The 26,506-nt window shown below is 44.5% G+C and overlaps 1 protein-coding gene and 3 non-coding genes across 5 annotated transcripts in view; all 4 read right to left on the bottom strand.

Annotated features, from left to right (window-relative positions):
• Positions 1-2,882: 2,882 nt before the first annotated feature.
• The window catches only part of LOC115473893 (H/ACA ribonucleoprotein complex subunit DKC1), a 37,439-nt gene continuing 13,815 nt past the window's right edge, over positions 2,883-26,506 (bottom strand). The window contains exons 8-15 of one of the 2 annotated variants that reach the window (XM_030209067.1): positions 26,376-26,506; positions 16,264-16,407; positions 15,046-15,166; positions 13,288-13,406; positions 13,004-13,107; positions 9,667-9,712; positions 3,611-3,751; positions 2,883-3,337 (exon numbers count right to left, since the gene is read on the bottom strand). In XM_030209067.1, coding sequence (XP_030064927.1) covers positions 3,269-3,337; positions 3,611-3,751; positions 9,667-9,712; positions 13,004-13,107; positions 13,288-13,406; positions 15,046-15,166; positions 16,264-16,407; positions 26,376-26,506 — 875 coding nt within the window. In that variant the 3' untranslated portion in view covers positions 2,883-3,268. Of the gene's footprint in view, positions 3,338-3,610; positions 3,752-9,666; positions 9,713-12,999; positions 13,108-13,287; positions 13,407-15,045; positions 15,167-16,263; positions 16,408-26,375 lie in introns of those variants that run through there. The other variant, XM_030209068.1, reaches the window with a different exon arrangement.
• LOC115475237 lies at positions 9,353-9,489 on the bottom strand. Its single transcript, XR_003943007.1, has one exon. It is a non-coding gene; the product is annotated as a small nucleolar RNA SNORA56 (small nucleolar RNA).
• Positions 15,269-15,344, bottom strand: LOC115475227. Its single transcript, XR_003942999.1, has one exon. It is a non-coding gene; the product is annotated as a small nucleolar RNA SNORD83 (small nucleolar RNA).
• LOC115475235 lies at positions 26,177-26,310 on the bottom strand. The gene has a single exon (XR_003943005.1). It is a non-coding gene; the product is annotated as a small nucleolar RNA SNORA36 family (small nucleolar RNA).

The following is a 26,506-nucleotide window of genomic DNA, read 5'->3' as shown; positions in this document are numbered from 1 at the left end:
TGATCTCCAGTCACTGCCCATTACAGCAGCCATGCTGAGAATAGAGTTAACATGGGCAAGAGCTACTGGGGATCACTCACACCCTGACTACACTAAAAGGGATTGTAAGGTAGTCTTGGGGTGGGGGGAGGATGGAGACGACTCTTTGCATTTTTTTTTCTCTGTAATGCAATTGCAAATAATGCAGTCATGATCTTGCAGAGCAGTTTTAAGTGCTTTAAATATACATTTTTGATACAAAAGTTAGGAGGAATTTGGAAGTCTATAAAAATTTGAGATAAAACTCTTTAGGAATTAGCCCTCTGTGGAGATATTTGGATTTTGCTCAAATGTTTTTCAGTAGTAGGTTCTGTCTCAGAGGATATTTAACATCTGCATTGACTTGGGAACCAAAAGTGCCAGACTTGCTGTGAAGTCCTTGTTAAAATGGCTTTCCCAGTTATCAGCCTGTGCTTGCAATTCCTGGGACCGGAGAGTAATCTTCTGTGCTGACTGCAAGCTCCAACAATGCCCAGTAGGCATTCAACATTCACACAAATGTTAGTGTTTGGTTTCAACCAAAACCAGGTGATACATTTCACTCTGCAAACTCAACACAAGCAATAGCACAAAGCAGAGGTAGTCCAGAGCACACGACTCAAGGTTCTTCACACAGATTTATTCATCATTGACCTGACTTGGCCAAGTTTCAGCACTTTGTCAGGGGTCTGTAAATGCACATAAAGAATACAAACTAATTAAAATATACAAATATGCCAAAGATGAAAAAACCCCACAAGTCTAAACCCTCTTATTTTTTAAGGCAGTGAAATATGTGTCTATTATTCCTGTTTGGTTTTAATATTACTGTTATTTATGCTTATTTGTAGGATGCATTTTATTTGACCCACTTGCTTTTGTTTGAAGTAGAATCTTTGGTAATGTATTGGTGGTGATTTTTGATTTTTCTAAAGTTGTTTTATTCCTTTTTTTTTTTCTTTAAATCTTTGGCTTATGTATTTTAATTATATTTGTAATTTTTATGTGCAATGACAAAGGCATAAGTGCTGAAACTTGGCCAAATTGAGTCAATATCAATAAATCTATATTTTGGAGAACCCCGAGTCTGCTCCTTCTCCAGACTACCTCTGCTTTGTGCTGTTATTCATAGAACTGAAACTGTAGTGGGTTTTAAACAGAAAAAAAAATTTGAAAGAATAAAATGCTCCCTTATCTTTGCCCCACTTCACCTCCAATTTATTTTGAAGGGTTAGGTATCATGAGTATATGTTTTTTCTTTTCTGGTGTTTGCACACTGCCACCTTGCTTTACATCAGGCATCAATACAGCATGACTTGTGCCCTGATTCTTACCAAGGGATTGCTTCAGAACTGCCTACCCAATGCAATCACCTGACAACATTCTTGCGGTCAGTCATATACCCCAGGTCAGGATAACCCAGCCACTTTGGCGCCTGGACATAAAATGAAGGCCACAGGAGCCCACATCACTGGATTACTTGGAGCAGAGTTCCAGGAAATGCAATTTGCTGATCCTACACGACTTTGCAATAATTCCCAGAACATGGAGAGTGCCAGTTTGAAGGACTTCTGCCTCCACCAGAAAAAGAGGCACTGGAAACCAAGGAGAGTAAGTTGGTTTTTCCATACAACCTGAAATGACATCACTCAGCTTACTGCCAGTTATCCACTCTACCAGCACTGCTGAGACCTCCTGGGGACCTTCTGCACAAAGCTGTTCATCTGCTGCCCTCATCTACCTGCAGGTTCACTAAAGGGTATAATAGAAGGCAGTATTCTAGGCCTAATTCAGGGTTTGATGTGCGTTCACTCTGACATTTTCTGATAAGCACATTAGTCTTTCATTTTCCCCCGAGTTATCTTGCATTCACTTATAACTGCATATAATTTTTAGTTACATGTGTTTCCACTTTTGTCAGTTTCACCTGCTTATAAATAAACAGCCTTTGCATTTTTATACAAACCAGCTGGTCAGTTCATGGAGCAAAAGAACTCAGGTTTGTATGAGGGGAGGGGAGTTTTATTCATACAAATAAGCTGCCATTACACACATTGCTACCCTTTACCCCTCTAATAGTGCGCATAAGGCACTGTGCTGAAGCTAGCTCTGCCCTACAGCCACAGCTCCCCCCCCCCCCACCAACCAATGTTGTCCCCTCTCCATACTCCAAACCAGACAATAGATATCATCATATTCTCAGGATTCCTGACTCCATCTTGCACTCTCTGCTTGCAGTATTGTCCAAAAACTCCCCTTCCTTTTTAACTGAATCACTGCTGCAGCAAATACTACTTCTGGGGGGGGGGGGGGGGGTGAACTGGAAGAGAGAGAGAGCCAGCTGTCAACCATAACCAATGGTCAGCACAAAGATATCTACTTGGTTCTATTTTTGGGTATATTTTTATGGGAAGCCCATGAAGTTACTGGTTGGGGGCCTCTGCCCTTCCAGACCTCAATGAAGGCCTGGGATGCAGCCCTCTCCATATAAAAATAAACTCTTTTGTTTCAAGTGGATTTTTAAAATCCTCAACAGTGTGACATCATACCTTGCTGAATACATCATTAAGATTTTCAGCCACTAGAGATTTATTTAACTTTTGTTGGCTTCTGGCAGGGAGGCATGGAGACAGCTTGCACTTCAAGACCTTCTTCTCAACCAGAACCCCAAAACATCTGCTACATCAACTTCACTATGCACTAAGTAACTTGAAACCTGAAGGCACTATTCAGCAGAACAGGCTACACAGGGTTAATAGCACACACGGTGTGAACACCATGAAAGTTGAGAGAAATAACTCACTGCTGACAGTAAAGTATAAAAAGTAGGCCATGTGATTTCACCCAAAATAATACAAGAAAAATGGATTTTTAAGGCTTTTATATAAATTCCTCTTTTTTCTTACAATCTTACAGTCATAAAAACAAGTGAGATAACATAGCAACCACTGGTAGTTCTAAATCTGATTCCAATAAGTTCACTTGGACCTACCACTGGCCATTCGCAATTTCCCTATATTCACAATACAGAAATCTTACATCAGCAATGATTTGATAGTTTGCACACTTATCATCCTTAGAACAGGATGGTGAAGGTGCATCAAGGATCCTCTGAAAATGCTGCTCTCAAACAAGAACTGATTTATCATCCATCTGCTCACAGAAGTACAAACTGACATTGTCTCTGCTTCTTGTTTTAACCTGAGGATTCTCCTATTTATCCTTCTGAGCATATGGCAATGGATCCCAGCTACTCAGAAGTCTCCTCAGTCACCTTTTGCTTCTTTTTCTTCTTCTTCTTCTTTGTGCTTTCAGTGACCTGTAATGAAAATGTTGACACTGTAGAGTTACAATGGAACAGAATGGAAGCAAAGCAAAAACTCTATACCTCGGGTCTGCCTCCTCCCAGTCCATCCTGTCAAAATGGCACTTTCCAGCTCTGCTCCTGGACAAGGCCTGGAGGAAAGACTCTGAGAAAGCAAATTCCAAAATGCACAAAGTCTAACTGTAATCGCTGGGATTGGAAATGTAGCACAGGTTCTAACCAGGTTAGTGAAGTGGTAAGGAGAGGGTGCGGGGCACCACTACATACCTCTTCTCCCTCCTCCACTGCTTCCTTAGCCCTTTTCTCTTTCTTTTTCTTCTTCTTTTCCTTCTTGCTCAGCTCCTCTACTTTTGGAGTGGCAGATACAGATGCCACCTCATCACTTTCGCTTTCACTTTCCCTCTTTCTCTGTTGGGAGGAAAAAAAATTGGACTAAGTTGCTGGCTCTTATTTCCAAATATGATAATCTGCGTTCCCTAAACATTGATACATCTACAATATCTACTATAATAAAACGCACCCTCAACGTTCTGAGGACAAAGGTTCTCAACTCACAGCACAATGATAAAGGGTTCGTAAGTTCATGGTGGTGAAGCCATCCCACTATGACTTTGTGCCCCGCCCTCACGTCAAACGAACCCTTTAACGTTGTGCTGTGACTTCAGAACCTTTGCCCACAGAACGTTAAGGGTGACAACGAACGAAACGCAAACAAGCAGAGGGAGGAGTACCCCCCGCGCCCCCCCCCCCCCCCAAATCCACCCACGAAAAACCACAAAATAAAAGAAGCCCCACTTCCACATGCTGGAGGTGCAACAACCAACCCCAAGCCGCCCCCCCCCCAACCCACCCACGAAAAACCAGGCAACAAAATAAGCCACGCAACAACATGCAGATGAAGCAACACCCACCCCCACCCCTACCCACCCACCGACGCGTAGCTTGGATGCCGGGGAACCCAAAACCCCACAAGAACAAGTCCTGTCTTCTGACTCCAGCGTGATCTTCAGCATTACTAGCCTCTGCAGGCAGGGCTTCTGTGCGTCTGACGTCCTGCACGTGCAGGACGTCAGATGCACAGAACCCCGCCTTGCACAGGCTACCAATGCTGAAGATCACGTCGGAGTCAGCACAGCAAACAACAGAGGAATTCTGCTGGCGGAATTTTGGGTCCCCCCGCAAGCAAAACTACGAGACGGTAGGGTGGGGGGGGGGGGGGGAGCATTGCGCGGAGGATAACACTCCGAGGAAAACCTTGCTAGCGCCCGTTTCATATGTGTCAGAAACGGGCCTTTTTTACTAGTAAAATATAAATTAAAAAAAAAAAAAAAAGAAAACAATTCCCCATAACCCCCCCCCCCCCCCCAACTTATAAAGCTCATTTCCAAGCCCTGCACTCACAGCACAAAGTTCCCTCACTCTTTTTACAGTCTTAGACGTATGTACAACTAACCAGGTTTTTACCAATTTTCTAAGATGCAGATTCTGGGTCCACATATCTAAACACTACTTGTTGAGTGCATTCCAATCTGACTTCCCTTATTTATCTATTACAGGCATTTGAAATATAATTAAAGATGCAGAATCAGATCACAGTGATTTACAATGCTAATAAAGAGGACAGACAACAGATTCTGACCATTCAATTGCAGCAAGCCCAATCTCTCATACTTCCCTAACAACTTTAGGATAGCCTGAGTATTCACCAAATTTAGATGCGAGATCTTACCCTGAACTCCACTGGCAACTAGTGGTGATAAAAAAAAAAAAAAAAAAAAAAAAAAAAGAGGAGCCGTAGGCTCATAGTTCCATACTCCAGTGATACTCTGTACCAAATGTTACCACCTCAAATTATTCTGTGACACGTTCTGCTATAAAGCATTACAGTAACCAAGCACACACTATCATCCATAAAGAGCTTGCCTAAAGCTACAGGCTGTGGATTTGTCTCAAGCAAAAAAAAGGCAACATGCACAATTTTTGCCCTCTGTGGTGCAAAAGTCAGTCTTGCATCAAGTATCACTCCTAAATGCCTAACTTCTGCCATCAGAGAAGGAACCAACCCCCCTAATTCAGGCAGAAGTGTCAATATCTGCCATGCCTAAATAAGGCTTCCACTTTAGAATTTAAATTTCTAACATCCAACCAACCAAACCTCCACACTTGCAAATACATATTCCTGCATCCTGATCATCTCCAAACCACACCAAAGCTGATCATCCACATACAAGTAACCAATTACTCCAAACGTCTTGAACAATGGTGATAAATCAAGTCTTGTGGTTATTACACAACCCAAGAGGCAAACTTCAGAATGAGCCTTTGCCCACTAAACAAAGAGGCAAGAATTTAAAATCTTCTCTTTAAAACCAACTCTACACAAACCTTAAAGCAGCAGGTCATGATTTAAGGTATCAAATATTGCCAACAAATCAAGGAGGATTAACAATGACTCTCCCCCTCTCCATGTTCTAACAGTATACATCAAACTCATCAATACCATTTTGGTTCCATGACCCATCCTAAATCCAGACTGGCAATGGCACAGTGCCTCAGCCTGTTAAAAAAAAAGGCCAGCAGCCCTAAACTTTTTTTTAATCACTGTCTCCAATTGCAGAAGGTGAGATACTAATCAACACTATCATACTACTTTCCAGATCTAATCAGTCCCCTTTCAACAGAGGGTAAATGGCAGCCTTTTAAAAAGACTGCCCAGAAACCTGCCCAATTAGACAACAGCAACCTGTTTTTATTTTTAGTAGTTCAGCCAGGCCAGCATCCAACCCACAACTCCTACATCACAGTTCCCACTATTACCCAATAACTGTTCACTCCCACAACTACAAAACCAACCCTCTCTTCCCTTCTCACTCCCCTTCCTAGGTTCCTCCCCAAATGATACCTGAATATCCCCTACCTTCTGTCTAAAGCAGGGTTCTCAACCCAGTCCTCGGGACACAAGGTTTTCAGGATCTCCACAATGAATATGCATAAGATAGATTGCTGCATACAATGAAGGTAGTGTATGCAGATCTGTCAAATTAATAATTCATTGTGGAGATCCTGAAAAGCTGACTGGTTGGCAGTGTTCTGAGGACTGGGTTGAGAATCACTGGTCTAAAATAATTCATCACTGCTTCACAACACAGAATCCCAATCCCACCCTTCTCACCACGATTGGCTTGATCAACTTGTGTGTAAGTACAGAACCAACCTCGGTTGATCCTAGATACTACAAATCATGGGGTCCCGACAATGAGCTTGCCATCATGCTTATATGTGAGAGTTTTGTGCAGGCCTGGACTTAACTGTGCCAACAAAATGCTGAAACTGCATTGCCTTGGTTTTGTGGGCCAAAGGTGAAAAGCAGGTCCTGTGCTGTGTTTATTCCCTGCTGTGCACTTGATCAATTTGGTTGTGAGACTTGGTGTCTACAGCCAACCATTATCAGTGCAAACTCTTTAACCAAGTTACTGCACTGGATTCCAGATGGGCTTCCGTTAGTCTATGCCAAAGAGACACTGTGCTCTGAATACCACGTGGACACTCACTCTAACTGGTCTTTTGGCTACAACAACCTCTCATGCCACCAATCACAAGAGTTGCTTTGTTTGAGATAACAAAGAACTGCTGCAGAGGGATAGAGGAAGAGCCCACTTTTACATAAGAACATAAGTGTTGCCACACTGGGACAAACTGAAGGTCCATCAAGCCCAGTATCCTTTTTTAACAGTGGCCAATCCAGGACCCCAGAACAGTAAAACAGAAATAACCAGTGGATTTTTCCAAGTCCATCTTAATAATGGCTTACGAACTTTTTTTTTGTTTGTTTTAAGGAAATTATCCAATCCTTTTTTTTTACCCTAACTGCTTTTAACACATTCTCAGGCAACGAATTCCAGAGTTTAATTACATGCTGAGTGAAGAAGTATTTTCTCTGGTTTGTTTTAAATTTAGTTTACCACTTGGTAGCTTGTGTTCCCCCTAATCCTAGTATTTTTGGAAAGCGTAAACAATAAACATGTACCCATTCCACTCCACTCAGTATTCTATAGACCTGTATCATATCTCCTGTTAACCAACTTCTACAAGCTGAAGAGCCCTAGCTGCTTTAGCTTTCCCTCACAGGGAAGTCATCCCATCCCCTTATCATTTTTGTTGCCCTTCTCTGTACCTTTTCTAATTATTTTTTTGTTACATTTGTACCTCGTGCTTTCCCACTCATGGCAGGCTCAATGCGGCTTACATGGGGCAATGGAGGGTTAAGTGACTTGCCCAGAGTCACAAGGAGCTGCCTGTGCCTGAAGTGGGAATCAAACTCATGCTATATCTTTTTTGAGATGTGGTGACAGAATTGCACACAGCATTCAAGGTGTGGTCGCACTATGAAGAGATACAAAGGCATTATAACATTCTCACCTTTTCTTGAATATTCTGATTTGCATGATAAGTTGCATTATACTTTGGCAAACAGCTGTTTAAATACTTCTACGGGCATTTACCTAGAACTCTGGGCTACCTCCTTGGGTTGCCTGCTTGTAGTTAAAGGCTCCACTGGACACTGTACTTTCTGCATGTCTGACCCTCTGCCTATTCTTGCCCTTGTGCTCACTGACCAATGACAGGTCAGTTGGAATCATAATAGACCCGTCGTTGAACCGGAACTGTTTGAACATTAACAGGTCGTATACAAACTGGGGATCGATAGCAAATATGATCCCAACCAAGTACTTAATACAGCTTAAGATTTTCTGTTTTGTGTGGCTTGTTCAATACATTACAGCAGTATTAGGATTTATAGCTGAACTATTTTAGGCACCATTATTATTGGAATCGTTATTGTTTTTATATAGCTGTGCTAAAATAAACAATTATTTTACCAGACCTCAGTCAGCTTCTGCCACCAGTCTATGAGGAGAGGCACTGGGCCTAGGGGCCGGGAATCAGGTGTGAGGGGTACCCCAGACATGTACTGAGCCAGATGAACTCACCCCCGATTGCCCCGTAGATGGAACTACATAAGATGATTACTACACATATCCTATTGGCAATCCAAGAATTCCTGCCTGCATGTAAATATATCTCCTCGATGGTTCCTTACACTGTAACCACTCTTCTTCCAATTGGCAGGGGTGCTTCATCAACTAAATCCCCAAATGATAAGACTTCTTCCTCCACCCCTATTTGCTTATTCTCCGTCACAGTATCACTAATTGCTCTGATCACAGTAATACACTCCTGAACAACTTTTCCTGAAATGACTCCTAAATCCCTTCTTTTATTCCTATAATGACATTCCACCAACACATTCTCTGTTACTGTATTCAGATTGTGCATCCTACATAACTCCCACCCTCTGCCCCTTTATGCCTTCCCCAAAGTATCAAAAATTGATCATTTTGTGATTTGACCAAAAGAAACTGAGGATACCAATAGGCCTTGAAACGTACTCTGAACAGCCTAGGACAAAATCAAATCCAGCAAGACTGTAAACTGATCAGCAGGCTCTTGTATCAGCTCAACCACTCCCAAATTATTGAAAAGTCCTTCTACACAAGGGAAACTGAAGTCACTCAAAAATCAACCATCACTCACTAGGACCTATTAGGTTAGCCACTAAATTAATTTTGGAACATCAACATAGCTAACCACCTAACCCTCTTTGGTGGCCAATACACAACCAATTAGATTCCGTTCTACCTCCAATCTTAAAATGCCATGCATTAGTCCCGTCCCCCCCAACATTATCAACTTAAACCACAAATATAGTACCCTCACCGCTTCCTGCAACCCAAGTTTCCTATGCAAGAAAATAATAACCTTCTGGACAGACTTGCACAAAACGAAGCATGTCCCCCTCCCTCCCATCTTTATTACACAAAGCATATCCAATCTACGATCCAATCCTGTAAACGCCCCTCCCAACAGGAAGCCACAAATGAAATGTAGAACAGCCCTGGCAATTTTGTATACTGGCACACTACGTACACATCACAACAACACTTCAGAATCTGTATGCAAAGTCTGGAACCAGCAGCAGCATACATAGCTGTGCTGGACAGGAGCAGAACTTCCAAGTCATTTTTGCAGACTGACTCCCTCTAGAGCCACAAGATGACAGGCTAGAAAAGGATAACTGTCTGCAGGGTTCATTCTGCGTAATGTTTGACTCCTCCACTGACAGCAATTTTCTACTATAGAGGATACCATGAAAGGGGGTGGGGGAAATTTCAAGTGGACATGCACATCTGCCTTAGTAATTCTGGCTCTATTTGACCTAGATAAGATTTAAGTGCTCAAGTGGTCTGTGTTCTACAACATACCTTTAATGTTACCTCTGCTGGTGCAACAGCTTCTTTGTTGAGGAAACTAGAAAAAAAAAATGGACACCATTTAGCAATGGATCTCAAATTGCAAGCATGCCACAACTTCAACTATAACACGGTATCACATTCAAACATAAGAAAAGCCAAGCTAGATCAGACCAAACCCAACATACTGTCTGTGATGGTGGCCAATCTGAGTCACAAGTACCTAGCAGGTTCCAAAAATGAAAATTAGATCTTACTTGCTTATTTTATTTCCTTGAGTCCAACAGCCCAGTCCCAACGAGTGGGTATATGCTCCCCTACTAGCAGATGGGTGGAGACTAAGAACTACTGGATGTGTGATATCACCCCAATAAGAGTCCTGCGCAGCCATGACCCAAACCAGTATGGTAAAACTAGATTGAAATCATATCTTTTGGGATTATGGAAGCGGGTAAAGCGAAGATTGGGAGCAGGAGTTAGTTTTTAACCTCAATTTGCTTCAAGCCTGTTTTTTAGGTGGGGCAGGAAAAATGGACTGCTCCTTAGATGGGAGGAGAAGGGGCTCATTTTTTTTCATCAAGTGAGCTACTTGTCCCTTTGCAGATTTGGAAACTACGCAAGGGCTGTCTGATGGTTATGTGTTCTCTTATTTGCAAGTTAATCATTAAGTGACAGGGCAAGGTTGGCTTCAATCTGACCCAGATGATACTGAGCATTTTGAATATTTGTGGAGGGCTTTGGTTACTTGGCCTCAACCTCTTTCATTATTATATACTTTTTTTCAAGGTTGGTCCTTTCAGAGACTTGGGTTCATGAACCAGTGGAAACCAGTCTATAGGTGGGCACCATGCAACCCTGCAGAAAACAACCCTACGTCAAACACCGCGTCCTGTTTCGCAAGGACATCAATCCTGTAATGAGAAATGAAAAAAATGCATGGAAGACCAAACTGCCGCCCTACAAATATCCAGCGGCAGAATCAAACAGTTCTGAGCCAACAAAGCCACTGTCCCCCTAGTCAACTGTGCTTTAAGCAGCTATGCAACGGGGAGTTCTTTCAGAATGTATGCAGACGCAATCAACTCTTTGACCCAGCAGACCACCGATGCCTTAGACACTGCCGCGCCCTTGTTGTGCCCCCTAAAAGAGGCAAACTGACAGATTTCCGAAACTCTTGTCTTCTGCAAGTATGCCAACACCACTTGCCGGACATCCAGGTGAAAAAGATGTGTCTGATCCTTACCCCCTTCGGGTCCTCAGGAACTGGCAGCAACATTGACAGATTTAAATGGAAACCACTTTGGGCATAAAAAAGGGGACTGTGCGAAGCACCACCTTTTCCTTAGGCACCTACAGAAAAGGCTCCCTTGCAGGACAGAGTCTTCAACTTGGAAAGTCTTCAACATCAGATCCTTGTGAAAGGAAGACAAAAGGGGCTCGTAAGGAGAGGACATCAAAGCAGACAAGACCAAATTCAGGTCCCACTGCGGAACCACCGGGCAACAAAGAGGGCGGAAAATCTTTGCCCTTGCAAAAAACGCCACACATCTCGTTAAGGAAGACAACGACTTGCCCCCCACCCCTCAGAACCCTGAAAACAAGTCAAAACAGCAACTTGCACCTTAAAGGAAGACAAAAATCAAGCCTTTCTCCAGACCCCGCTGAAGAAAATCCAAAATCACCGCTATCAAGCCCTACAAAGCAACATCTTCCAGTTTTGGCAACAGGCTTCAAATTCTCCACACTCTCACATAAACAAGAGAGGTAGATTTCCTGCGAGGTTTCAACATAGCGTCAATCACCACTGAAGAGAATCCTTTCTTCCGCAGCCACACCCACTCAAGGGCTAGGCCATAAACGAGAGCGGAGCTGGATCTGGTATGACAACTGGCCCCTGAAGCAGAAGCTGTTCCATGCCCTAAAGAGGAAGCAGAGGGCCCGCCGCCAGGGCGACTAGATCCCCTGTACCACAGCCGAGACCAATCTTGATCGATCAAGATCACCAATCTGGGATGCTGCTCTATCCGCTGAAATAGCCTATTAGTGGTCAAGGAAGGAATACATATAGCAGACCTTGCGCCAGCCACAGCTGCACCAACCCATCTATCCCCTCCATGTGATGGTCCCTCCTGCGACGGAAGAAGTGGGGCATCTTGGTGTTTCCCACCAATGCCATCAGGACCATCACCGGGCAGCCCTATGCCTGCACTACAGCAGCGAAGTCCTCTCAACGGGGCCCAGCATGCGTAGGCTCAAGAAATCCGCTTAAAGGTTGTCAGCCCCCACAGCATGCACTGCAGAGAGATCCAGAAGATGAAGCTTCACCCAGACTATCGGCGCCAACGCCCCCCCTGTGCTGAGCGCTTCTGGTAACTTCGAAGAGTGATGTATACCACTACCATGGCGCTGTCGGAGAGCACCCAGACTGCCACACCAGAACATACCCATTAACCATCTGACTTATCTTTCTGGCTGCTGGTTATATGAATGAAAGTGCCAAAAAGGCTCCCGCTCATTTCTATTGTCCAACACCCTCTTGTAATGCAGGTTCTAAAGATGGCTAGTGATAACTCTCTCTCCAAAGGATAACTTGATAAAGCAAAACTGACTCTCCAGAGCTGACAGCACGGACAGGATGCTGAACCTTAGCCAGAAGACACTTTCTCGCTTCTTAACTGGCCAGCCTGGTGTCTAACAAAACACATGCCTTATTATAAAAGAGAAGGGATAGTCTGGGAAATCATGCCTAAAGAGCACTGTAAACTTTAGGCTGAAGAGCGCACAGCAAGTTGATTTTGCGTATGTGTGTGGCAGGGGTAGACCGACCATATGGACAACCAGGCAGGGCCACTCTCCTCCCTTGCATACTTAAAGCCCCCACAAGAGCCCAAGTGATCTAGTGGCCTCTTAGGGGGGCAGGAAAAGAACCGCCCTCTTTCCTGCCTGCCGCCGGTGCTCTTTCTGGCACTGTCACATCTTCAAAATGGCTGCCGAGACCCGTGAGACTACAGTCAGCCATTAAGAAGCAGTGACAGAACAGAACAATGGCATCGAGCAGGAAAAGAGGTTCTTTCCTGCCCCTGAAGAGGTCACTAGACCACAAAAGCCATTAAAGGTAGGGCTCACTGAGGCTCGAGGTGCTGGAAACAAAGGTAGGGGCTGTAGTGTGTAGGAGGAGGGGGCCTGGAAACAAAAGGCAGTGGCTGTAGTGTTTAGGAAGGGGGGTGCTGGAAACAAAGGAGGGGGTCAGGGCAGGGGTCCAGATCACTGTCACCCCACCCCTGGTGTGTGGTATTTCAACACTAGAATGTGCACACAATGAAGAGGGTGACCTTTAAACATGCCCTACCTGAAATCCACGTAGTCTTGCTTCCACGATTCAGGCGTGCTCTCATTGGGTTTGCCATGCTTGTCCAGCAGCCCTGCCTGAATCATCATCTTTTTCTGACCTGCCTTGAAGAAAAAAAAAAAAAACAAAAAAAACAAGTTATGCTGGCCACTTTTAAAATACTAAAAATACAAGGTAGTCCATTTGCTTTTAAGAGTGTATCCCCCCCCCCCCCCCCCCACAATACACACACGTTCTGCACATATTGAACCTTCTCTACCATTTCTTATATACAAAGGGTATACCTTAGGCCCCAAGCCCCATTTACGGGGATATGTGTCCCGTTCCATGATCACTCTCTTGATTTTTGCCACCACACCATGATCACAGGTGGAGATAACAGCTGTTGTCATCAGGGCAATGGCTGTGGAAACAAACAGAATGACCTGACTAGACTGTATAAGAGTTATGGCAACATGCAGCAAAAGCTGTGAAGCAGCTCTAAATTACAGAAAAAACAACAACAACAAAAAAAACTTAAGTGCTAGCATGCGTTTACCACAGTTTAAAAAGGGCTTACCGCGAGACAAATTAAGGTGTCCTACAGTAAAAGCTTAATGTGCATGCATAAACCGCACGCTTATATTTGGGATAAGCACGTGAGCCTTTACAAAACAGGTAGCGGTAAGGGCTTATGCACTAATTTTTGGTAACAGTTGCACCCTAATGACATTAGTGCATGCCAAAAATGCAATATCCACAAAAGGAACAGGGCCAACGACAAAATAATTCAAAGTACCTTGCTCAACTTGCCAACATTAATATGACCACTACACAAATTTTTTTTATTGGGCTATATTAACCGCCTTTATGAAGAGATTCACCCAAGATGGTGAAAATCTAGTGCAAACCCTTTACCCCCCCCCCCCAAGCACAAACAAAAAGAGAAAGAAAAAGACAAGAAGTAAAGCCTCAAAGCTAAATGCTCCGTCTAAGAAAAAAAAAAAAAAAAAGTCTTAACAAAAACTATCACAGGCCCCACTCCCTGTCACTAGCACAAAATGTAATACAAATGGAGAAAAAAGCCAAAAAGCATTAAAAAAAAAAAAAAAGTCACAGTATGTCAGTCACTGTGTGTTGACATACTGTGACTATTCACATTTTTTGTGGTGGTGGTTTTTTTTTAATGCTATTGTCGCTCAGGCCTTCCCAACCTCCAATTCGCATAGCTATAGATTTGTTTGCAAACTGCTTTACATCAAAATATTGCTTTATAGTGTGTATTTCATCACTCCCGGTTTCTTCTATCAAAAATATTGCTTTATATTGTGTATTTATTTCATCACTCCCAGTTTCTTCTATAACTCCCAGTTCCTTCTAAATTTGTGGCCAATACATTGGTGAGTGCTTGGCCAGCTTTCAACTCCTGTAACTCCTATAGCCATGTTTAAACTACTGTCCTCTGTTAAGCCCATTACCTTCCCACTGGCTCTGAATGCCATTTGACCCTCGAAGCCACTCCACTAAGTTTTATTTTTTCACCGTTCTTCACATTTTATCATAGTCTCCTTTTTTAAAGTTAAACGCTAACGTATTAGATTTCCTATATATACTTACTTCAAAGGTAATATCAAATTTGATCATATTATGATCAGTTATCAAGCGGCCGCAGCACCATTACCTCCCGCACCAGATCATGCGCTCCATTAAGGACTAGGTCTATAATGTTTCCTTCTCCCGTTGGCTCCTGTACCAGCTACTCCATAAAGCAGTATTTGATTTCAAAGAAGTTTACCTCCCTAGCATGCCCCGGTTACATTTACCCAGTCAATATCGGGGTAACTGAAATCACCCATTATTATCGTGTTGCCCAGTTTGTTTGCTTCCCTAATTTCCTTAATAACTACTACTTAACATTTCTAGAGCGCTACTAGGGTTACGCAGCGCTGTACAATTTAACAAAGAGAGACAGTCCCTGCTCCAAGAGCTTACAATCTAATAGACAACCTTTGCATCACAGACAATTCCTCTCAAGGGTCTACTTAAAAAGATAAGCCTCTTACCAATGCAAATAGCCTCTCCTTTGGTCGTAATGACCACAATTTCCTGATTGATCTCAATGCCATCCTCATATCGGAGAACACCAGGAAGCATAATCTTGGCACCATAGCAGATTGCATTCACCTAAAAAGGGATTGAAACAGAAACTTGAGAAAACTTCTCACTGCAATGTCCTTCAACCCGCAAAATTTATTCTGCATGAAGACTAGGCAAATAATCACAATGAGCCATCAGAATTGGGTGATAGATGTAAGTCATCTTCACACAGAGTGCTAATGAAATCTGCTTCACATCATTTGGCTCTGAGTGATACAGGACTGCATGGCAAGGACATACAACAGATTATGCTGAATAGGAAGACTGTACAGTAAGGCACACACTAATCCCTCAGTAAGTAACCTCTTCTGCGCCCCTCCCTCCCCACACACACAACCAAAATGGAAGAATAACATTCTTTCGGGCCTTTAGAGCCCAAATGAGGCTTTATAGTGGAGTAGAAAAGGTGTCCATGCCACTTTGTGAATTTACCACTAACAAAAAAAAGGCACATAAAGTTCATTAATATTGAGAAAAATATGAACCCTCTACAATGACCTCTATTTTACCTAATTTAAACTTGAAAAGGAAGAAGTGGTGCCATCTCCTTCAGAAGCAATAAATGCAACTGTTTTCTACAACTATTGATCAATTTTCTCACACTGCCCTTGAGGAATTCTGGCCCATTCTTCCTTATCAAACAATGTAGTCTCATCTGCTAATTTTCTTTTCTTTGAATCATACCTAGACCAGTCACATAGGTTTTGAACCCCTACTAGCAAATGAAGGCAGATAACTAAAGCTCTGACGTCATTCTATGTAAGATAAAGTGAAACCTCCTTCTCTCCCATACCACTGTAACAAGCAAAGCATAACACTCAACCTCTCTCTCTTACAAGCAAGCAGCTGACCCACAGAGTATGGCTACCTTCAGCCCCATTGTGTCACAATACTGGAGAGCAGAAGCCAAATGGAAACCTATACAGGGTATTATCAGAGCTCTAATTGTTCTATCACTATTTGCTGGTAGGGGGACAAAACCCATATGCCTGGACTGACCTAGTGTGAGTAGGAAGAACCATGTCAACTGTTACAATCAACTTACATAACCTCACTGTTCCACAACAAACCAATACACAAGGGGAGAGGGCAGGAGAGATTCTAAACAGAAAATGCTGACTCACCGCACTGTCTTTCATAACAAGGCGTTTGTGGGACGTTAGCAGTTTCTCCAGTGGGTAAATAACCCGTCGCAAGTATTCTTCATCTTTCTTGTTGTCATACTGCCACTGTGCATCTAGAACGTCATGCATGGTCACCATGTTGTCCTATAGAATACATGCATTGTGTATTTAGATGCTTTTCAGAGTACATAACTCAAACCATGCACAAAAACCTATCCATCAAATTCTCAAGCACACTGGTAAGCCTCCCTATACAACCTAAAGATGTTCCCCATCTGACAGGAGCTACACACACAAAGTAACCCCAAGCAATGGAAGTAAGAAAACAGAATGACAAGTGAACCCTGGAATGCAGAATGGTTATGTGCTTCTAATGTTATTGGTGTGCAAAAGTCTGGAACAGGTTGTTTAAAACAAGGAATTTCATATCACTGGCATTCATGTTAATTCCATATTTAATGTTACATATGTGAAAATGGTCTACACATTGACGTATTACAATTTCAGCTTGGCTCAGCTGCTATTCAGCTGTGTCCATAACATCTCTCTATTTTAATTGGGGTTTTTTTTATGTGGCCATGAAAACAGCCATTTGGGCAAGTATTAGCAATATTTAGTATTTGGTAGACCAGCTAAATGTTTACTATCCTGGCACTGAACGAACGAACCATCTTCAGAAAACAGTCTCTGGAGAGGCACTCATTGTAACCTGGGATCAGCTCTCTTTTCGATGCAAAATGCCACTTGGATATTACCAGTGCTATTTTATGTCACAATTTCTCGATTCAAGTCTAGTAACTGGGCTGGCCAATCGAGGGTAAAGATCCGCAGATTTCTGTCAATCAAGAACTGCTTTTGCTCAATAACACGGGGTGCTACAATGCTAGAACAGAGTCACCTGAAAAAAGGAGAAATTAGGTCTTACCTGATAATTTGCTTTCTATGAGACTCCCTTGATATGTCCAGATGCATGGGTAAGCCGCCTCCTAACAGCAGATGGAGACTGAACTATGGAACTAGTGACATAACCCTATAAATATCCTCTGCAGTCTTTCCCCACGAACCCAGGGAACAAGAAAACAACCAATTCCAATAACATCTATTTTTAAAAAAGGCCTTCCTGCAGTCTACAGCAGCCAAAAGTAAAACCATAACATGTCTTCACCAACGGTCTGGAAGCACTCAGGGAAAGCAAATTAGCAGCTAAGACCTAATTTCTCCTTTAACATCCCTCCAGACCAATCCAAACATATGGGAAGCACCCAAACGGTACTTAACAAGGGCAGGACCCAGAAAAGGCTGCTGCCAGCACCCCTCTCCCAAACATTGCATCCTGCAAAGCAGCAAAGAAAGGAGCGCAGCAATGACAAAGTAGCTGCCCTATATCACGTTTAGCATATGATGCTAATCTCGTGTTCCACAGTCACCTTTAATGGTTACTTCACCTTCCCTAACCCCTGCAAACAGTACAAGAACTGATCTAAGTGCTGGAACTTTACTGTCTTCTTCAGCGCAACATCCACCTTAATGTCCAATTGATGAAGTCAATCCATGTCCATCCCCTCTTCCGTTCCCTGAAAAACCTTGACTGATTAAAGTGAAAGGAAGGAACCAGACCACCACAAACTCTAGGCATTATCAGGAATGGTTCTCAGCATGAAAGACCTGCAGCTCCAAAATCTTCCTTGCTGAACACACTGTCACACAGTCTCTGACATAAGCACAGGAGAGTAGCTATGACCCAGTTGAGATTAATATTGGGGATAATAGTGTTATTCAAGGAATCAATATCCTACTATTTTTTTTCCTTTTTCTGAAAATGCTTTGGGGATTTTTTTTTTCTCAGCTTCCCCCAAATAATGATCCTTGAATTCTCCAATAGTGTGGACTATACAATAGTCTAGCTCTAGCTAATGTTTATCTTTCTCCCTTTTTAATGCAATTAGTATAGTTAGTGAAAGTCTGGGCTTGAGCAAAAGTTTATTCCTTGTAAAGCAATAAAAAAAGAGAAACATCCTCTTCCAAAGCTGCGTCCTCAAAAGCCATGCTATTAAGACAGAAGGGAGACAGGTCTGGCATCTTTATTGGCTCCTGAACTGAGAGGCTCTCCATATAAAAAGTATTACTGGATCTCCTACTTTCAACATCCTGGAACACAGAAATACCCAGTACACCTGAATGCAACTCACCTTGAGCTACTACTGAAAAAGGTGTGAGCAAAATCTAAATGAATTAAAAAAAAAAAAAAAAAAAAAAAACTTATGAGATCCCTCTAGTACAGTCTCCTTGGCTAGTTAAGTCCCACCAAGACCATAGGCCCTGAATGGCTCACTATCTGCTGAAGGACCCTGCACAGCTGAGGCAATGGGAGGGAACATGTGCAGCAACTCACCTCAGGACTCCTGATGACAGGAACCTGCATGTTCTCCACTGCAAGTTAAGATCCATGGCCAGCCTTCCCCACTGACATATTAAGCAATCAAAGGCTTCTGTCATCAGGTTCCACTCCTCTAGGCCCAAACATGTTTCTGCTCAAAAATCCACCTGCACGTTCTCCACTCTGGCAACAGGTGTCACTGTAAGATCTAACTGGTGCCACCCAGCCCAGACCAAGAGCGCTCTTACCTCAAAACCAAGTGACACTGTTCCTCTCTGATGGCTGGCTCACCGACCTGAGCCACTGCTTAACAGAACCCAAAGAGCCTTGTTCCTGAGAGGCAGGAAGAACAGAAGCGCCAAATGTATGGCTCTCATTTCCAGATGACTGACTAGCCACAATACTTACGTCCTAGGCCACTGTCCCGGTTAATGGGCTCCCCAGCTGCTAAGCTGGCATCTGTAATGAGCTGATAGTCAAGCCATCACCCAACCAATGCGCAAGGGCACATCCAGCATCTGCCACTCACCCTCCACCAGCTCCCGCAAATTCTCATGATATGGCAAGGTCTGGGGGTGGCCGGCAGACCCCCTTTAAAAGCAGGTCGCTCTTCCGAGACAGAGTGCCCGGGGGGGGGGGGGGGGGGGGGGGCTCGTTTGACAATTTGAGAGCCTGTAGGACCTCTGCCAACAAGGATGGCAACTCCTGAGACTGAGAAATACTGAGGTCAGGGTTGCACAGACCCCTATACAGGTGTCACTACTCAATAGTTTTCAGTCTCCCTCTGCTGGTAGGAGTGCATATTACCCACTCATCTGGAATGGTCTGGAGCACAACTACTACCACACATTTCTAAAGCACTACTAGGGTTACGCAGCGCTCTACAGTTTAACAAAGAAGGACAGTCCCTGCTCAAAGGAGCTTACAATCTAATGGACAAAATGTGCAGACAATCCAATTGGAGGAAAGACCCTAATCATAGCCACGTCCTCCCCGAGGCAGCTAGTACTTTTCTAGTCACTCATTCTACTTCTCAACTCAAGTATCTGATGGCTCCTCATATCTGCTGACTCTGTCCAAGCCAATTCCTTCAACTATTCCGTCAGGAGTCAAGAAGGCTAGGCTTTTCATGGAGGGCATTCCCTGGAAGGAGGCAGCAAACTAGGAGCTCCAGACCGTCCCCTCCACCACTATGCCTTTTAACACCAAAAAGCTTTAGGCATAAGAAGCACAAACCCCAAGCTAAAGCCCTGTGATATCACCTGGCTTCCTGCCGTACTGTGGCCAACACCTTTCCCCTCAGAACTCTCAGCTCGGGTCAGTACCAACAGTCCTTTCTGACTCAAGCTCGGTCACACTATCCAAAACAATGGCGGTTCCTGCCATAAATGTGTCCTCACTCACCAACCCACTGCTTGAATCAGTAGTCTATGGTCCCTCCCTTCAAAATGGTGGAAGTCATAAAAAGCACTGCAACTGGGGGTCACGTGATGGCAGCAGCTTGAGCGGACGCTTGGTGGCTTGGCTCTTCTCCCCTCGCTCCAATTATCCACTTATATGGTGTCATAATACCTCGTTTTACTTTTAAAATCTCTGAATGTGTTGCTAAATACTCGGAAGAAGGGCCTGTCGTGAATTTTGGAAAGATCTGCGAGCAGTGCAGTCGGCATGCTGGTAAAAACCCCGCGGCCTGGGGTGAGAAAGCAACTACAACACAAAAAAAAGAGGTGTCGCCACCCCCAACTACTCAACTTGCCCTGGAAAGCTCAGTCATGACTGAAGACACAGTGCAGGTGTCCATGTGGCACCTTTCACAACTGTTGGATGATAAGCAGGCCAAGTTACACAGTGGGCTAGAAGAGATCAAGGACAGTGTGGCGTGGAATGCTTGGGGATTGGGGGGTCTATGTAGGGATAGGTAAAGGATGCATGGGTGTTGATTTGTTGATGTTCTTGGATTGGTGGGTGGGGTGGTTATGGGGGGGGGGGGGGGGGGGGGGGGAGTTGGACGGGCACTGAGGCTGAACACTCTTGTATACGAGCTCTATTTGCAAGTAATGGACGCGAAAGTGCAATGGTTTTTACTTTCTCCAGGAGGTGGTTTAGCTGGGACACCACTTCTGGGGGCTTGCCTGCAGCGTAAGATCCGCAAAAAGTTGATGACTGATGGGGTGAATGGGTAGTTTACATGTTGCTACCCTAAATATAGATGGTATCCATTTGCCCATAAAGCGCACAAAAACCCTAAATTATAGTAAGCGCATGAAAGCGGACGTCCTCCTGATGCAGGAGACATTTATCTCAGTTAGAGCATGCTAAAATGAAGCAGAACTGAGTGGGGGAGGTTGTGGCTGCCTCCTTTAATAGTCGTCAGACAGGCATGGCCATTCTTATGCACAAAGCGCTAGATGCCACTCGTCAAACTAATTCAAGACCCAGAAGGTAGATTTGTTATCTGGGTGGGCGTGTTACAAGTCCGCAGGGTAGCTTTCTGCTCGGTTTATGCACCAAATGTGTATTCTCAGAATTTTTTTTCCTCGCTCCTGGCAGCTCTGGTACCACTTGGAGAATACCAATTGGTGGTGGGAGGGGACTTTAATAGAACTGTAGATCCGACTGTGGACTGCAATCCACTGAAATCGAGACCAAGAGGAATGGGAGAAAATGAGATAAGCCTACTGCAACAGGAGTTAGGCCTGAAAGATGTATGGATGCCCCTCCACCCCGACAAGCGGGCTTACATGTTCTACTCATTTGGTTCATAAAGTTCAGGCCCGGTTGGATTATATACTGATTCCTGCCTCTTTTTTCTCTATGGCCCGTTCGGCCAACAGAGGCGGGAGCGGTATCGGATCACAGCATGGTATGGGTGGACCTGGGGGTTGGAGGAAGGAAGGCCCCGGCTAGCTGACGTATGAATACCACACTATATTTAGAGCCCGACTTCAAGGCTTTCCTTGGGACAGAATGGCGGAGATACCTTAGTGAGAATGATCCAGATGCAGTGAATCCTGTCACATACTGGGAGGCAGGGAAAGCTGTGATGAGAGGGAAAATTATACAGTACACAACTCACACGTGTAGGAAAAGGGATAGGGAACATCTATCTCAGCTTAAGCGACTCAAGGATGCTAGGTTAGCAATGGCAAGAGGGGTGGCAGGGGCGCAGGCATTGTATAAAGAACTGCGGGAGCGAATTAATGAACTCCTAAATCAGAGAGCCATGAGAGGTATTCAGCTATACAAATATAAATTGCATAGGTGGGGGAAGAAGGCAGGCAGACTGCTGGCAACGATGGTTTGTTAAGACTGGCGAAACAGGTGGTTTCTCACATAAAGCTCCCAACAGGACGGCTAGTGGATCGGGAATCTGGGATTCAGATGCATTTATAGGCTTCTATAAATCCCTATATGATGGAGGACATTGTGATGCTACGCAACAGGAAGACTTTAAGCTTAAACTTCCAGCTTTAGCGCAAGCTCAGTTAGAAGCTTTAAATGCCCCCCATCCAGGGTTCAGAGATACAGGCAGCTATTAAAAAGCTCAAACCAGCTAAGGCCCCGGGGCCCGATGGATTCGGCCCCGAGTTTTACAAATTAGGAATCCAGATTTTAGGCCCCTTCCGAGATGTGTCTCATGCGTTATGCACTCGGGGTCAGCATACAGGTTCTCTAACCCATGCCTCAATCATAGTTTTGCCTAAAACGGGGCGCGATCAGGAGAGGTTGGGATCCTACCATCCCCATCTCGTTACTCAACCAAGATATCAAGCTTTTTGCTAGCATCTTAGCTGCTCGGTTGGGGAAAGTCTTACCGGACCTCACTGAGGGAGATCAGACGGGCTTCGTTCCTGGGAAGTATGCCTGCACCAATATTCTCCGGGCGTTAGGGGCACTGCGATCGCAGGGGGGGGGGACAGTCGGGAGATGCCATTCTTGTAAGTCTGGATGCTGAAAAAGCGTTTGACAAAATCATCTGGGATTATTTGTTTTGGGTACTTCCACAGTTTGGCATATTTGGTGAATTCCTGAATGGGATCAGATCTCTCTATAGCAGACCTACAGCGCAGATCCTTGTTAATGGGAAGATGTCGGATCTGTTTGCATTGGAGAGGGGCACGAGACAGGGATGTCCCCTGTCCCCTATGCTGTTCTCGTTCTGAAGCCTCTGGCCAGCGCAATTCGACACCAAGATCTGCAAGGCATTACGGTAGGAGATCATGAATATAAGATCAACTTATTTGCAGACAATATGTTAATAATTCCTGGGTAAGGCATCCAGAGGGATCCCTGTGTTAGTAAATCTTATTCAGGGATTTGGGTCCTTCTCGGGGCTCAAGATTAACTTTGAAAAGTCAGACTATGGCGCTATCCATCAACTGTTCTTGTGACTGCCAGATTTCCCATTGGCTTGGTCGACCAGCCCCATGAAATACTTAGGAGTGTTTCTCCATCCAAACTTTGCTGTCATGTACAAGAAAAATGTCTGAGAAAATAGAGGCTGTCAAAGCTCTATGCGGTAAATGGAAGGATTTCCCCATCTCTTTCTTAGGGCGAGTGGCATTAGCCAAGATGGTTCTATTAACTAAGATATTATATCCTTTACAAATGATGCCACTATGGCGGGCTGCCCAGCTCCGGCACTCTGGAGTGCAGCTGCACAGCTCTCCACACCGTCTGGGTCTTTTTTTTTTTTTTTGTAAACTTTATTGCAGCACAATTTGAGCCCTGCTGCTATAAAATCCCTGGCACTCAAGGCTGCAATATAAAAACTGCAGCCGAGGCACAAAGCTGCCCAAACTGGAGAGCTAGCTCGGGGGAGGGACCCGGCCACCCGGGTGTGACACCCCAGGGGGGACAATGGCAGGCCCCACCGGCACCACCAACCCCCAGCACACAGAGTAGTCCAGGCACAGGGATGCTCCTCAGGAACGACCAAAAGACCAGCCTAAAACTCTCAACTGATTGACTCCTACCAGACCGGCCAAGCTGCACAGGCTGCCTGTCTACCCTCTGCTGAGACTGAGAAAATACTGGCTGTTGTGGGATGGGCACAGGTTATATGTACATAGTTGAAGTTAGTGTTCTCAGTCTCCCTCTGCTGGTAGGTGAGCATAACCCACGCGTCTTGACCGGTCTGGAGGGTCGCTGAGGAAGGTTCTATTAACTAAGATATTATATCCTTTACAAATGCCACTATGGCTGTCGAGTAAGGATGAAAGGATGTATAGGGGGGGTGATCTCATTTATTTGGGGGGGCCACGAGAGAAAGAATTGGGTACAATAAACTGATCCTCGACAGGAAAGAAGAGGGCGTTAACTTGCCTGACCTTAGGCTTTATAATGTCGCGGAGCTCTTGCAATGGATTCATGAGGCACATACAGGTCGGTCTGTTTATGGCCCTCTTGATGTTTGGGAATACGCAGCCTCCTCATCTTGAGTTTTCAATGCACTGCATGGAAGCGGATCGGGGTCTAGGCTGACAACATTACTAAGACCCCTTAAATTAGCTCGGGATTGGTGGAGGAAATGCCTGGGAGGAGCCTCAGGAGCGTAACCCTTCATAGAGCTTCACAACAACCCAGACTTCCCTATGGGCCGGGGCAAGGCACATATCAGAGGCTGGACAGAAAGGGGATGCCGATATCTGAGGTGGGACGTGGGTCATGCCCTTCCTTTGAGCAATGTCAAGAAGCTTGGCACATTCCCAGTACCTCTTTCTTTCCATACTTGCAAATTAGGCATTATCTGTACGCATTAGAGGGCCGTGAGAAGAAGACGCCCCTCATTCACAGCCTTAGACACATTTATATAATTGCCCTGGGGACGAAATGGGCTCTCCAAGTGGTACCGGATGGGCAAGGCGTGGAATAAGGCCCTTGTTTTTACACAGCTGGTGAACCAATGGAGAACTAGAATGGGAGTACAGGTGACGGAACAGGAGCTGTCCAGATGCTTTGTGCTCGCATCCAAAATTACCCCAGATGAAATCAAATTAAAAATCTTACATAACGCATATCTCACTAGAAGTAGGGGTAAAGCTATGGGCTTATGGGATTCTGAGTTATGTGACAAGTGTAAAACTAGCAGGGGCACATTGGTACTTCACTTTCTAGAATGTTCTCTGCAGGAATTTTGGAGGGGGATTTTGGCTTTGCTGAAAGAAGTTGTGGAAGTTCCTCTGGAGTCATGCTTATGGGATCTGACTCTGATCTAGTGTCACAGGGACTCTCGGAGTCGCATTGCAGATCACCCTCCTGTCTCTTCTGCTGGCTAAAAAGGTTATTTTGCAGAGCTGGGTGGATGAATCCCCCCCCCCCCCCCCCCGGCAAAATGGCATGCCAGCATGTTACAGATGGCAACATTGGGGGGGGGGGGGGGGGGGAGATATGGATCCCACCCAAAGGCGTAATCACCTGTATGCTGGCATCTGAAGTCGGTGAGACTCGCGTTTGGTTCAGTTCGCCGCTATCAAAAAGTAGATGTGTATTCACAGGGTGTGGTTCAGCTTAGGTGAAGGGAGGGAAATGGGACTTGATATACCGCCTTTCTCAGGTTTTTGCAACTACATTCAAAGCGGTTTACATATATTCAGGGACTTATTTTGTACCAGAGGGAGGGGAGGTAGGGGTTTAATGTTTTCTTTGTTTAAAATAAAGAAAACAGAGTAAGATATGATTGTAATATCTTACTATGCCTTCAAGTAGCAACAATAGTTCTTGTGTTTCGTTATTAGCTAGGTTGCTATTTTCTTGCTCTCTATTACCTGCATGTTTGTAGGTGCAATTTAAGCATATTGTCTTTTGTACTCTACTGTTGCTTGTTTTGCATAAATTGTATTCACTCGTCAATAAAAACATTAAAAAAAAAAGCACTGCAACTGCTGCACAGCATCAGCTTCCCAGAGCACCCACAATCTTTATGGCCCAAACTGCACTCCCAAACACTTCCAATTCAGTGCATCCTCTAAATGCTGCTGCTACAAGAACTGCCTTGGTTACACAAGGTAAAATTTGTACTTACCTGCTAATTTTCTTTCATGGAGTCCTGCTAGACCAGTGAGATTTCTTAAGCTTGGGAAAAGACTGAGGGAGAGAAGCAGCATGGGGCGAGCCAGAAGGGGCACTGCAGAATGCTCAGGAAACTTTCTGGGAGGACAAACTGAACTGGAGCCATCAAGTATGACAACACCCATGTGTAACTGATTATATCCTGCTTGTCCATGGAGAAGTGTTGTCCCACTATATCATTTACAGTTATGTGAACTACATATATTGAAGATTCAAAACATATTAGGATCTGCCTAGCATTGTACACACAGTTTTAAGCGTTCATCTTCATAGCTAACAGGACAAAGAACAGAATATTTTGATGAAGAGCTTGCCATTCTCTTGCTCCAACAATTAGGACAAATTTAATAATTTGCATATAAATCCAATAATCTTGGGAACCTCCTACCCCAGACACAGAGGTGACAGTAATAGAAAACTGCTGGCTCCAGCCTTCTAATTCCCACTGTCTGCTCTGCACAAGGCTTGTGCGGGATGAGAGATTAATGGGATTTAATACCCCACGACTCAGACGACAGTCACCCAGCCCATTTCACTATCCCAGAGTTCAATTATCAGAACAGGGGAAGTTGCCCTGAACCAAACTCAACACTCTGGGTAAGGCAACAAACGCAGGTTGGTGGCGAATAACACACGCACACACACATAAAAATAAAACACATACCTTCTCCCCCAGGACTCCAGAACGCACCCGCCGCAGCTCCTGCATCTGCCCTCCAACCCCCAACAGCAGGCCTATGTGCACACACAGTGTTCGGATGTAGGTACCCGCCTCACAGCTTACCCAGAAGATGC

This window comes from Microcaecilia unicolor, chromosome 7, assembly GCF_901765095.1.
Source record: "Microcaecilia unicolor chromosome 7, aMicUni1.1, whole genome shotgun sequence".
Lineage (NCBI taxonomy): Eukaryota > Metazoa > Chordata > Amphibia > Gymnophiona > Siphonopidae > Microcaecilia > Microcaecilia unicolor.
Note: the sequence above shows the minus strand (reverse complement) of the source record. Positions and strands in the feature narration are given on the sequence as shown.